This window comes from Platalea leucorodia, assembly GCF_965183815.1.
Source record: "Platalea leucorodia genome assembly, chromosome: 7".
Classification (NCBI taxonomy): domain Eukaryota; kingdom Metazoa; phylum Chordata; class Aves; order Pelecaniformes; family Threskiornithidae; genus Platalea; species Platalea leucorodia.
This window is the reverse complement of record NC_138829.1, coordinates 3548749-3561485: the sequence shown is the minus strand read 5'-3', so window position 1 is coordinate 3561485 and position 12737 is coordinate 3548749. Positions and strand designations below refer to the sequence as shown.

The 12737-nt window shown below is 60.9% G+C and overlaps 1 protein-coding gene across 1 annotated transcript in view; it reads left to right on the top strand.

The window, feature by feature from the left end:
• Nucleotides 1-9260: 9260 nt before the first annotated feature.
• Nucleotides 9261-12737, top strand: part of NIN (ninein) — a gene marked incomplete at its 3' end in the record, with an annotated part of 56929 nt that continues 53452 nt past the window's right edge. The window contains exon 1 of the mRNA XM_082318671.1: nt 9261-9458. Within this exon, the coding sequence (XP_082174797.1) occupies nt 9276-9458 (183 nt within the window). The 5' untranslated portion in view covers nt 9261-9275. The remainder of the gene's footprint in view (nt 9459-12737) is intronic.

Here is a 12737-nt window from a genome sequence, read left to right as displayed (position 1 = left end):
CCGGGAGGGTGTTTCGGCAGGAACCGGGCACCCACGGCCTCGCAGAGGGGTCGCCCACCGCCTGCGCAGCGCCTGCGGCCGCTGACCCCCTTTCCAGGCGGCTTCATGCCAGCCCCGGAGCTTGGCTGTGGCGCTGGGTCCGGCCCAGCTGTCGGAGGCAGCTCATGTCCAGCCATCCCGGATTTTCCCACATGTCCCCTTATTTTTTTTTTGTCACACGTGATGGCATGGGCGAGCGGAGGTTTCCTTCCGCCGAGCTCGCTCGGAAGGCGCTCGCTGCAAATGCCAGCCTCAAATGCAGCTGCTTGCTGGAAGGGGGCTCCAAAAATAGGCTGGCGGGATCTGTGTCTGGCGGGGCTCCGTGGCTCCTGGAAACATGTTTTCCTCCTGCGGGAAAAAGAGGGAAAAAATAAGATCAGGATGCCTTTGCTAACAGCTGGTCCTAAAAATGAATCAGGAATTTGCACTGTGGTGATACAGCCCGGCACTGCCGAGCCCGGGGTCTGCGCGTCCCCGTGGGCTGGCTGGGGACGCAGGGACACCGAGCGTGTCCCCATCGCCCACCCGGCTGCGCGCACGCAAACACGCGCCCAGTCGCTTTGTTGGGGGACGGCGGAGATTTTTCGGGGCTGTCTCTTGGATTAGCGAGGCACCGGCGCTGTCACGGCGAGGAGGAGGAGGGTGAGGGGGATAAAGGTCCTGGCACTCGCCGGGCTCGCAACAAAACAAAGCACCAGATGGTTTCAACTTCAGCATAATACGCAGTGAAAAAGTGTTTGAACCAGGGATGAAAAAGCAAATGCGGAAAGGGAGAGAGAAAGAAAAGAAAGAAAAACCCTCAGCAAGTGTCAGAGCAGATGAAAGCATCGGAGAAAAATGGCAAATGTTAAAAAACCAAAACAAAAAGCCCTCCCTCGGCACAAAGCCGTGGCTGCTAACATCTGTCCAGCCAAGCTCTCGCCAAGGCCCCTTTCCTTTAAAAAGTCACCTTTCCTCACCTCCGTCGTCGCAGGGACGCGGCCCTGTCCCTGGGCAGGGCTTTGCTCGACGCTGGGGGACCCGCTCGGCTCTGCCACGTCCCCGGCGCTGGCACTGGGGCAGCCGGCAGCGACGTGCCGAGCGGGCGCTCTCGGGCAGCAGAGCTACCCCAGCCGCCGCAGCGGGCTAAATATTTTATCACGCTTTTTAGCTCACATGTGGTGTCCCCGGTGTCCCCGGCGCAGCCAGGGGGACCGCGTGGCAAACCAGCCCGTGTCTCCGCTGCAGGATCTCGTGGGGTTTTAAGCCTGGTTTGCTATCGAAGCAAGGCTTATGCAACCCGCTGCGCATCCGTACATCTGGCTGCGAGGCTGTTGTGTTTCCCTTGCTCCTCCCCCATAAATATTTTGACCCTGCAGACCAGTTTCAGTCTTCTTAAAAAAGGGAAGAGGGCTTCAAAGTTATTACGTCCCTAGCATCTTCACAAAAAAAGCAGCAAAATAAGCCCATGCAATTGTGCGAGAGCAAATTGCAGTGTGAGCTGAACCCCTTATTAGCCACCAGAGAATCCACAAGCCACAAGCCTTGGGGACCGCCGGCTCCCTGCCGCTCAGCCTGTGCCTGCTGGCGCTGAGCTCCAGCCTCTAATGAGGGCTGCCGAGGTTTAAGTGAGGGTTTGAGTTTTGCTGGTGCCCACGGGTGGTGCGTCAGCGCCCCGGAGCCCCCCGCGGGATGGCCCATGGGGCAGGGGGTTGCCCCCGGCTGTGCCCCCCCCAAAGCGAGTGGGGGACACAGGCGGGTTGGTGTGCCGAGCCACCACGGGTGCTGGGGTGAGCGGAAGGGCTGGGTGCCGTGTGTCGCATCATGGTGAGACAAGGAGACCCGGGGGGATGCTGACCCCGCAGACCCCGGGATGGCAGGGAGCCGGGGTGCCATGTCCCCAGGGTGGGGGACAGTGGGGTGACATGGTGCCGTGGCCTTCAGGCATGGGGCAGCCCAGGTGACAGGCCATTGTTTTTTGGGACGATGAGGCACTGCAGGGCCGTGTCCCCAGGGGCACAAGACAGTGGGGAGCCAGGGTGATGCCACTTTGGGGTGCAGGATGGTGGGAACCGAGGGGATGCCACCCTGGGGTGCAGGACAGCAGAGAGCCAGGGTGATGTCACCCTGGGGTGCGGGATGGTGGGAACAGAGGGGATGCCACCCTGGGGTGCAGGACACCGGGAAGCTGGGGTGATGCCACCCTGGGGTGCAGCAGGACAGTGGGAACTGAGGTGATGTCACCCTGGGGTGCAGGACAGTGGGGAGCTGGGGTGATGCCACCCTGGGGTGCAGGACGGTGGGGACCGAGGCGATGCCACCCGGGGGACAGGACAGTGGGGAGCCGGGGTGCCACGCTGGGGTGCAGGACAGTGGGGAGCTGGGGTGATGCCATCCTGGGGTGCAGGATGGTGAGAACCAAGGTGATGCCACCTGAGGGACAGGACAGTGGGGAGCCAGGGTGATGCCACCCTCGTGTGCAGCAGGATGGTGGGAACCAAGGCGATGCCACCCGGGGGACAGGACAGTGGGGAGCTGGGGTGATGCCACCCTGGGGTGCAGGACGGTGGGGAGCTGGGGTGATGCCACCCTGGGGTGCAGCAGGACGGTGAGAACCGAGGTGACGCCACCCGGGGGACAGGACAGTGGGCAGCCGGGGTGATGCAACCCTGGGGTGCAGGACGGTGAGAACCGAGGCGATGCCACCCGGGGGAGAGGACAGCGGGGACCACGGCGGTGCCACCGGGGGTGCGGGACGGCGTGGGGGACCCCAGGCAGCCGCCACCCGCGGTGCGGGCCCCTGCCGCCGCCGCTGCCAGGCGGGGCGGGCCCGGGCGCTGCCAGCGGGGCCCCGCCGCACAAAGGCCGCCGTTCGCCCCCGCCCCGGGGCCGCCCCGCTCCCCCGGGGCCGCCCCCGAGCCTCGGCCCAATAAACGCCGCCGCATTTGAAGCCGGCACCTCCCCTCCTTCCCTCCCTGCGCTCCGCAACGCTCCGCTCCGCCGCGCCCGCAGGCACCGGTACCGGCAGCCGCGCCGGGTGAGCCCGGGAGGGGAGCGGGGGTGCAGCGCCGAGCGCGGTGGGTGGGTGGGTTGGGGGATGACCGGGCAACCCGGGCGGGTTGCGGGGGGGCCCTGGTCGCCGTTGGTCCCTCCTATGCGGGCGGTACCGGGGCGCAGCCCGCCCCTTCCCGGCGCGGCCGGCCGCGTGTGCGGGGCGGCGGGGAAGGGGCGCAGCGGCCAGGTGGGTGCGTGGGGAAGGGGCGGGGGGTGCCGGGGAGGAGGGGGGGGGGGTGCCGGAGAGGAGGGGGTGCTGGAGGAGGAGGAGGAGGAGGGGGGATGCTGGGGGGGGGTCTCATAGGCAGAGGGGGTTTTGAGGCGTGGGTGGGCGCGGAGAGGTGCCTGCGTGGGGTGGGGGTGGGGGGGGGTGTCCCACGCCAAAGCCCCCCGCGGTCGCCGGCGGTGGCCTTCGCGCTGGTGGCAGTGGTCCGCAGGGGTGAGCTGCTCGCCCTCCTGCCAAGGGCACCCCGTCCTGCGGTGCGTCCCCATCCCGTCCCCGGAGAGATGCTCCAAGCGCCCCAAAACTCGGGGGGTGGGAGCGGATTCTGGACCAGCTCTCCCCGGGCTGAGCTGAGGGAGCCGCAGGCTGTGGCTGGAAGAATTAATAACAGCAGTTGTTTTGTCATTGGCAAAGCCTTTGCTGTCACCAGGGCGGCAGACGGCATCTGCTGTCTGGCCACCAACCGTGGGCCCGTCACCTCTGGCCCGTCGGGGTAAGGATGGGGCTGAGGCCATGAGCCAGGAAAGCCCAAATCCGCAGCCCGGGGTGTCGGCTGGGTGCGCCGGGGGCTTTCCCTGCAGGTGGGCGTCAGTTTGGGTGGGGGCGTTTCTCCTGCCCTGTTTGCTCACCGAAACGGGGATGACGGCCAGCGGGTCCCCGTGGCGTTATGGATGCGTGGCGTTATCGCCGTGATTCAGCATGGCCCGCGTTTATCGGAGCCGGCGCAGGGCTGAGCTCCGCGGGAATTACCGAATCCCTTATTTCCCGGCACGCGAGGCGTCGCTGGATAAATTGCCGACTGGCTTTGTTTACTTCTGAAATAATCAGCTTTGTGCCTCTACCTTGGGCTTTATCGCACCCAGGGCTCCCCGAGTTCTTGCAGTGCAACTCCAGCCCGATTTGCAAAATCAAAACAGATGGGCGCTTTGTTTTTCCTTATTGAGGGGAAGGCTGCTTATTGAAAGGCCCCATTACAATGCAAATACCGGGGTGGCGTGAATATTCAAAACGCTGCGCTTCTTTTGAAGCTCTTTACATAAACTTATAGCGCTTTATAGGCCATCGTTGCTTTGCTAATCTGGAGTGGAGCCTGGTTAACAGAATCCCCCTTTTTTTTTTTTTTCTGCCAACTTTGGAGGCTTTGGCCGTGTTTTGGGGAGCACGGCGAGAGGTGGCATTGAGGTGCAAAGCAGCCAGCGCCGGGCTGCAAAAATTATGACCGTGCTCAATGCGGGGGAGGAACTGCCAGCTGTAAAGCTGACTTTGGTGGTGACCCTTGAAGAGCCAGGCGTGCTGTCAAGTGATTTACTGATATTTGGGTGCTTCATTGTCCTCTTGGGGTTTTTCTCCCATTCCCTTTGGTTTCTCGGTATGACCCTTTGCGGAGTCACGGCTCCCCAAGAGGGGTCGGGGTGTGCGGGGTGGGCTGGGCTTGGAAATCGCCCCGACGCAGGCAGCGGCGTGCGGGTTTGGGGATGTACGTGGTGAATCACAGCAGCTTAGCCGCAGCTGTGATGGATGAGATGGTTCATTAGGGAAAGGAGATAATGAATTAGATGAGACAACCTCAGCTCTGGCTTTCCAGCAAGGGCTCAAGGGTCTGGTTTTGGAGGCTGCTGGGCATCTCATCATAAACCCTGCCATTAAAAAATGGGGTCCTGGTGGTTTTTGCCAACTGTGTTCACGTTGTCCTGGTTGCCCCAAGTACATAGGGAAGGGCAAGTTGCTTTTGACCTGCCCACGTGTGGCCTTGCTCTTTGGTGCTGGGTGGATGCTATCGGATAGTGACATCTCGGGGAGTGGGTACACGTGTTTTGGAGGTGGCCAGGTGATGCTGCTCTGCTGGGCATCCCTCGTTTGAGCGGAGGCAATCAAGAGTAGTGGCGAAAGCCGCGTTTTCCTTGCTATCCCGTGAAGGAGCTGGCTGGGAGGAGGCAGGGCAGCCCATAGCCCTGGAGAGGGGATGTTGGCATCCAGGCACAGCATCCCCGAGATCTCCACGTCATGCCCCTGTGCAGCAGCAACCGTGCTGTTTGTATTAATTGTGTTTTGCACAAAAAAAAGGCATTGTGCTAATTGTAGTGTTCTTACTTGATGGTGCCATTGATTGACCAGGTAATCTGTGTCCTCATTAGTTTGAGGCTAAAGCTTGGAGGTTGATATTGATTCCAGGCACTTAATATGCGAAGCAGTAATTACTGTTTAAGCCTATATTGTTTGAGTTAAATTTAGCTAAGAATTTAGTCGTATCAGGCCTCTACATTGTGCACCGTGAAGGTTATCTGGCTCTCGGGAGGGGGTGGATTTAAAGGAAGGAAAGAAACGCCGGTGAAAACTTCCTTTTCTCATCATGCCCGAGTGCTTTGCTTCCCGGGACTTGTTATAGGGAGAAGAGAAATAAAGACTAATGTGGTTATGACTCCAAGCACTTCTCCCAAACCCGCACCTTTCTGCGCCGTCTGCTCAAGCCGGTCGTTTTGGGGGACTTAACACGACACAGAAGGCCAGCTATAAATCTGCAGAAAGTGATGCCCTACGCGGGGAACGGCCCCTCTCCTCCTCGCAGGGGACCGGGGAGCCCCCGCTCAGCTGCCGCCCGCCCCTATTATCCTGCCGGCTCCCGGCGCCCTCCTGCATCTCAGCTGCTGGCCCATCTGGAGCGGAGATGAAAGGCTGGGGTTTAATTCGGGCTTTGTGTGCCTCTTGTCTTCCCTCCCTCCCCTCTTAGCCCTTTCTCTGCTGCCAGTCTCCCATCTCCCACCCTGCGAGGCAGCTCCGGCGCGCGGGTGCGGAGGGCGGCTGTGCGTGTCGGGTCTCTGATGCTGCTGACCTCATTATTTTGACTGCTGGGTGATGCCAGGCAGCCTCGCGAGCGCATCAGGTAGCAGGGTTGGGTGGTTTTTTTTTTTCCCCCCCTCTCGAAGCGCTGCTGAATAATTCAGCCGGGAGTAGGCATCTTGGGTCACCTTGCACAGCCGGCTGCGTGCCGGAGCTGGCTTCCTAAGATGGAGGTTGTGCAGGATGCGTGCGGGATCGCCTCGCTGCCGGCAGCTCGCCGTCGTTGACTGACTGCAGGTAGGCGAAGAGCGTTGTCCTTCTTTATTTATTTCTGATGCTTTTTATGCCGGGAAGCATGAAATGCCCTCCCCGGGCTGTGCAGGGGTGGCTGGGTCGTGCCAAACTGGTGCGGAGCCCAGTGAGCTCCGGCCATCCCTCGCCGTGGGGACATGCAAGGCTGCCGGGGCCACCGTGCCCTCGCCAAAAACTCACCTGGGCAGTAGGACAGGCCTGGCCCCAGGCAGGGACCATGCACCCAATGCTCTTCTCCTTTGGGGATCACGTTTTTCTTGGTGGTTTTATGGGCTGCCCAGTGCTTCCTCCCTCAGCCCATCCAGACTCCTAAGTTTTTTGGGGCTGCCTGCTGGTACAGCATCGAGAGAGGGTGACCCCAATGCTCTGGCAGCATGGGTGCTTGGGGGCATGTTGGGAGGTGGCATTTAGCTCTCTGCACTGTCTAACTGGGGGAACTGGTTCTGGTGCTGTGGAGCTAGGGTCAGGTGCTGGAGAGGTCTCTGGGGTGCAGGAGGTGGCTGACCCTGAAGATAAGAGGCTCAAAAATGCCTGGGAAGCTCCATGGGTTGGAGTCACCTTTGCTGCAGGCTCGGCTGTGAGTTTTGGGGCTGCCGGGGTGTAGGACCGGGGCGTGCAGGGCTCTCCTGATGCTGGTACCTGGCAGCAGCCACCACTGAGCCCCCGGGGCGCGGGTGGGAAATGGGGTTGCCAGTGTGAGAACCGGGAAACTAGTTTGCTGCCTTCCTTCTGCTTGCAAGCACCTGAGTTTTTGGGTGCTGACTCCTCCTCTGCGCCCTGGGTTGAATGCAAATGCGTCTGCACCCTCGCAGCAGCGTTTGGGTGCTTTGCTAAAGCAGCTCAAGAGGCATCTGGGGAGGTAAAAAACCAGGGGACACTGAGGGTGTGAGGCTCAGGTAGAGCGATGTGGGGATGGGGAGGGATTGTGTTGGCTCTCTCGAGAGGTCTGGCGATGCTGCTGTCCTTGCCCGTGTCAGCATGGGAGGAAGGACAGCCGGGCTGGGCTATTTCTGGCCCGTGGACCCTGCGCGCCGCTTGGCACCGGCCCCACATCCCTCAGCAGGCGCGGGAGCCTGGTGCAGCTCCGCGTTGGCATCCACTCCTGTGGCCAGTGAAATCAAGGACACGGCTGCTGCAGCGTCTGCCCCGGAGATTTCCCAGTTATCCAGCCGCGGTGGTGGGACAGGGTTTTCTGAGTGCCCCCCTGCCGCGGGGCGCTTGTGCGAGCTGATGTGATAGCTCGTGATGCTCTTGAAGATCAGAGCGGTGCTCGAGGCTGCAGCCGTGGGCAGGGGGGTGAAACCAGGCTGCACCTTGCAGTCGGGGCAGGTCGCTTGTTCTGGGGTGTCCATGAGCAGCGCCGGTGACGCAGTAGGCCGCAGGAACCCTGCGATGCCGAGAGGGAGGAGGAGAGGTGGCTGCTCTGTAGCAGGGCTGGATAGCGAGGGGGTTTGTACCCCCGCTTTGGGAAATCTGGCTGAGACAACCTGCGGCAACGTGGGCAAAACAAAATTCACACAGAGACCTGGCTGGCACTGGGTGATGGTCTGAGGCTGGCCGAGCATCTTGGGGTTGTGGCCTTGGGGTGCTGGGTCCCTGCGATGCCCATTGCACCCCGGGGATGGGCTGCCGTGGCTATTGTGCCTCTCGGGGTGGTGGCACGTCCCCCGCAGTGGCCACGCACGCCAAGGCTGTGTTGTGGCACTGGGTTACGCTGCCGCTGCCCCGAGCCGGTGGGGAGCCCCGCAGCCGGGCTGGGGAGATGGATGCCAGCCGAATCCTTCATTTCAAACAGGAAATTTCCCTCCCTGCTCCCCTGCCAAAAGAGCTCCTGGGGCTGCGATGCTCTGGTTAGCCGTGGGATGAGAGAGATGAAAAACTGTTGACTCGGAGGGGAGGACGAAGCCCTTGGGCAAGTGGCAGGGAAGCCGCTTGGGCTTTGTTTGCTGGTGCAGGGGACCAGGTACGTCTCGGCTGTCTCCATGCCGGGGTCAGCTCTGCTCTGGGACTGGGTTTGCTGCCACCCTAGCAGTGTCCCCATCAAATACTTCTCTGCCTTCAGGCAGGGTTTGACCTGAAGTACCTAAAGGAGCAGTGCAGTGAGTGCTACAGGACTGGGCAGTGACCCAGCGGGGACGCGTCCTCCCCGGGCACAGGGCACCGTGTGGCTTTGTGCCAGGGTCACGAAGTAAAGCAGAGATGCTGCAGGCTGGCATCAACAGGGCTGATGGCGCGTTGGGGCTCCCTGCACCCAGGCCGATATAAAAAGGAGCATATTTGGCGTGGGGCTGTGTTTTGTGTTTGTGGAGGGGGGTGTGCGTGGTGGCTGGCTGTCCCGAAGCGTTCGGGGTGGGGGGAGAGGCAGCGGTTGGGATCTCCCACCCTCCCCTGGGCAGGCAGAGCCCCCCGCTTTGCTCCCTGCTGCTGCTGAGCTGGGATCGTTGTTTATCTTCTCACTAAGGCGGGCAAGGCATCACCTGCAACACCTGGGAGCCAGGGGAGCTCAAGGGAACAATTTTCCCTGCAGCAGCTCAGCTGCTCCAGCCGAGCGAAATGAGCCGCTCCTGGAGCCAGCGCGAGGCGGCAGGTAGGGATGTGCAACCCAGGGCTGCCCCAGCCACCCGGGCCTCCCCGCCCCGAGGCCTTGGCTCTGCAGGGATTTTTCCCTTGGTCTTTCTGCTGTGCGACTTCTGGCTTCACCCAGTGGGATGCGAGAGGCCGGAGGGGTGGCAGAGCACCAGGTTCACTTAACGCGAACAAAAACTGCAGCCTGGTGGGCTGCCCCCGTACCAGCCCCGGGGTTTTCAGCTTTGCATGCTGTGCCGTGGGCGCTGCGGTCGATGCTCACCGGCCCCATTTCTCCCCGCAGGTGAGCGTGGCAGGCTATGGGATGGATGAAGCTGAGCAGGACCAGTATGAAGCTCGCCTCAAGGAGCTCTTCGACAGCTTCGACAGCACGGGCACGGGGTCCCTGGGGCAGGAGGAGCTCACCGACCTCTGCCACATGCTGCACCTGGAGGAGGTGGCCCCGGCGCTGCAGCAGACCCTCCTCCAAGGCAACCTCCTAGGCAGGGTAAGGCTGGGGTGATGGTGGGGGGCAATGGGGGGGTCCGGGGCTTGGGAGCAAGGCAGTGCCGGGCGCCTGCTCCTGCGCACGTGGGAGGGTGATGGAAAGAGGCTGAATGTCTGTAAGTTGTGAATATCCAACATCCCTGAGGCTCTGGGGCTGCAGGATTTGCAGTGTCTGTTCTGTTGAGCAGGGTGGGCGCAGGGCAGCTTCCGAGGGGGGGAGCTCAGTGATAACGGGGAAGGGAACTGCTCGCTGCTCTGTCTTCCCTGACTGGAGGCTGTCTGAAACTCTCAGAAACCACCATTTTACGCTTAGCCTTGTGTGCTGGCGTTGCACTGATGCAGGGTGTGTTTTTTCCAGTGTCCAAGGCCGGACTGAGCGCCGGGTCCCCGCTGCCCTTGCCCCGGTGCTCGGCCAAGCCCGCGCTGGCTCACAGGGCACGGTTAGTGCCGCTGCCGGCCTGGGTCATCTCCCCGAACCAGCTCACCGGCTGCTTGCACAAACTCTGCGGCGCTTGGGATGCGACAGGGACCTAAAGCCAGGGCTTGAGCCTGTGATTTACGTTGACTTAAGCTGTAGTTAAACTGGTGGGGCTGCATGCAGGCATGCACGTTTCTCTAAAGCAGAGAATATTGTCCAACTCCAGCAGTCGCTGGCTGAGCTGGCAGGTCCGTGTTACCTGATGCTGGTGTCACAGGCCGCTGCCGTTATCACAGACCCACCTAGGACAAGTTTTTGGGGACAAATGGCTCCTTCTGCGAGGCTGCAGTGTCCCGTCAGCCCGCAGGGGAGCTGTGGCTGGTGAGCACACCACGCTTTCCAAAGCGATTTTTCAATTGTGGTTGTACTTTTATAGAGTTAAATGCCAGGGTGTTGAGCACAAGCTGCTCGTCCTTGGGGGACCTTCATGTTCAGCATGGACGTCCTTGTGCTCCTGCTCCCTCCTTCCCGGCACGCTGTGCTTGGAGTGCGTCGGATTCTTCTTTCAAAATCACCCTGAAATCCCATCACTGCTCATTAAAATCAGAAAACACAGAGCAGGGCAGCCAGGGCTCTGGATAGACATGAGCTAAGCAGCTGTCCCGACTCCAATTTCCTATCAAACTGCAGTTTTCACATAACAAAATAATTCCTTTAACGAACAAAGCCTCCTCTTCCTCACCTGCCCCGGGGCTGTAGCTCTTCTGCTGACAGCGAGCGGTGCTGGTGCGGGAGCACGGATGGATCCAGACGGAGGTTTCTGACCTTTGGAGTTGCAGCGTGGCATTTGGTTGAGCACCGGAGACTCCGTGCTGCTCTTGAGCTTCTGCCGCTCGGATGCTGTTATCCGGCTTTGCCGCTCGCAGGATGGTGGGATAGAGGGAAAGGAAGAGCGATACTAAAGATGTGGTTGTCGCAGCTGGTCAGGGCTAAAGCGACAGGGCTCATCCCTGTGACCTGCTCAGGGTGGGTGAAAAGCAAAACCGCTCAGCCCAACGGCACCAAAAAGCCCCTGCTAAAGCATCCCAAGCGCTTGGGTGATACTCGCCCTGTTCCAGCCAGGAGCTCCAGCCCTGCGAGCTATCCCAAGGAGCATTTTGATTTCATTTCTCCCCTTTGTCTTTGGGGCCAGTCCTCTCTTACAACCTGCAACTTGAATGTCAGAATAATCTTTGTCTCCAGCGTTTCTTCGTGTCTCCTCGGCATTTGTGCTTGTTAGCAGCAGCAATGGTCCATGTCTAAGTGCGAGCCTGATTTAATAGCTATCAAATCCTCCGGGTTTCCTAGGGAGCTCGTCGGGAGAATAGCAGCAAACATGTTGCTCCCCGAGCGCGGGCTTCTTGCACCTGCCCCGCCGGCTCCTTGCCGCAGATGGTCCCTCTCGGTGGCGGGAGCAGCCTTTGTTTGCCTGCACTTCCAGGGGCCTGGATTTATGGGAGGGCACCAGGGAGGAGGGAGCAGGGGGGGACGGTTTTGTCTGCCAAGGGGCGATTCGGCGGGGCCACGTGCTTGCTTTTGTGCCGGGGGCTCTGCTCTGGGGATGGATGCGGCGTGATGGGGCTGCTGGGGTGGGCCGGGAGCTGAGCCGGCATCCCGGCGAGGGGCTGCACGCGCTGCCTTCCCCGTCCCGCTCTGTGCCATGCTTTGGGGATTAACGAGTACATGCTATCTCTGGGGTCTGGTGGGGGTGTGTAAATCCTGCCCTGGCTTGCGGCAGAGCCAATCCATCCCAGAAGAGCTTCTCGTGCGGAGGCGATGCTCACAGCAATTCCTGGGATTCCTCGGGAAGGCTGTTTCCTCGGGCCCCTTGCCCTTGTCCGTGGGACGCAGAGGATGCGTGCAGGCGTGCCCCTCTCGTCCGGCCTCCGACAGGCAGTGCCTGTTAATTAGCGGCTAACGCGGAGTGCGTCTCGGGGACAGTGCTCACGGGCCGCAGCGATGACTGCGGTTATATGGTTTGCAGGGATGGGGGTAAGTCGGGCACCTCCGGACCCTGCGCAAGGACTGTCCTTCGGCCGTCCTCGAGCAGGGACGAGGAGTTCAGGTTTCACCCTGCCCCTGCGCTATTGCATTAGCGAGCCTGCAGCAAGGATGCCGCGGCATGGGGTTTCGCTCGTCAGCTCCCTTCAATGCTTCGGCTGGTGACCTCTCGCAAATATATTCCCTCTGAGCCCGCTGCGTCGCTGCTCCGCTTAACGCGCGGTGGATTTTTGCATGCCAGACTTGGTTGCAAGGTTGCCCCGTTCCTATGTCTTCCCCACCTGCCATTTCCCTCTGCAACCTTCTGGCCACCGCTGCTGGAAGGAGTTTGTAATCAGGGACGGGGCTTTGGGAAAAGGACTCTGCTCGAAGATGAAGGCGAGGGAGCTGGAAGGAGCCACCGATGCTCGTTTGCCCCGGAGAGTCGGGGGTTGCAGGCTGCTGCTTTGCATTGCAGGGACAAACGGCGCGAAGCAGCAGGTAGCTGGGCACATACACGCTCTCTTTCTAGTGCTAGTAAGTCATGGCTTCGTAGGAAACTTGCTTTAAAGCAAGCATCTGGATTTCTCAAAGGTGCTGGGGTTGCTCAGCAGCTTGGTTGGTCCCTGATTACCGCGGGGAAGCTGGGCTGGGCTTGCTATGTCTGTATGGGCATATTAGTCTTGTTTGCCTCCGATTTACTTGTTCTGGCAAAATTCTCCTCACCAGGGACTTAATGTGGCCCGGCACTGTGCAGAGCCTGGGTCTCGCTGGGGGTTTGCAGGGACACGTGTCCTGTCCCTGATCCGTGCCTCTGGGTGGGCATGAACACACGCCACGGCA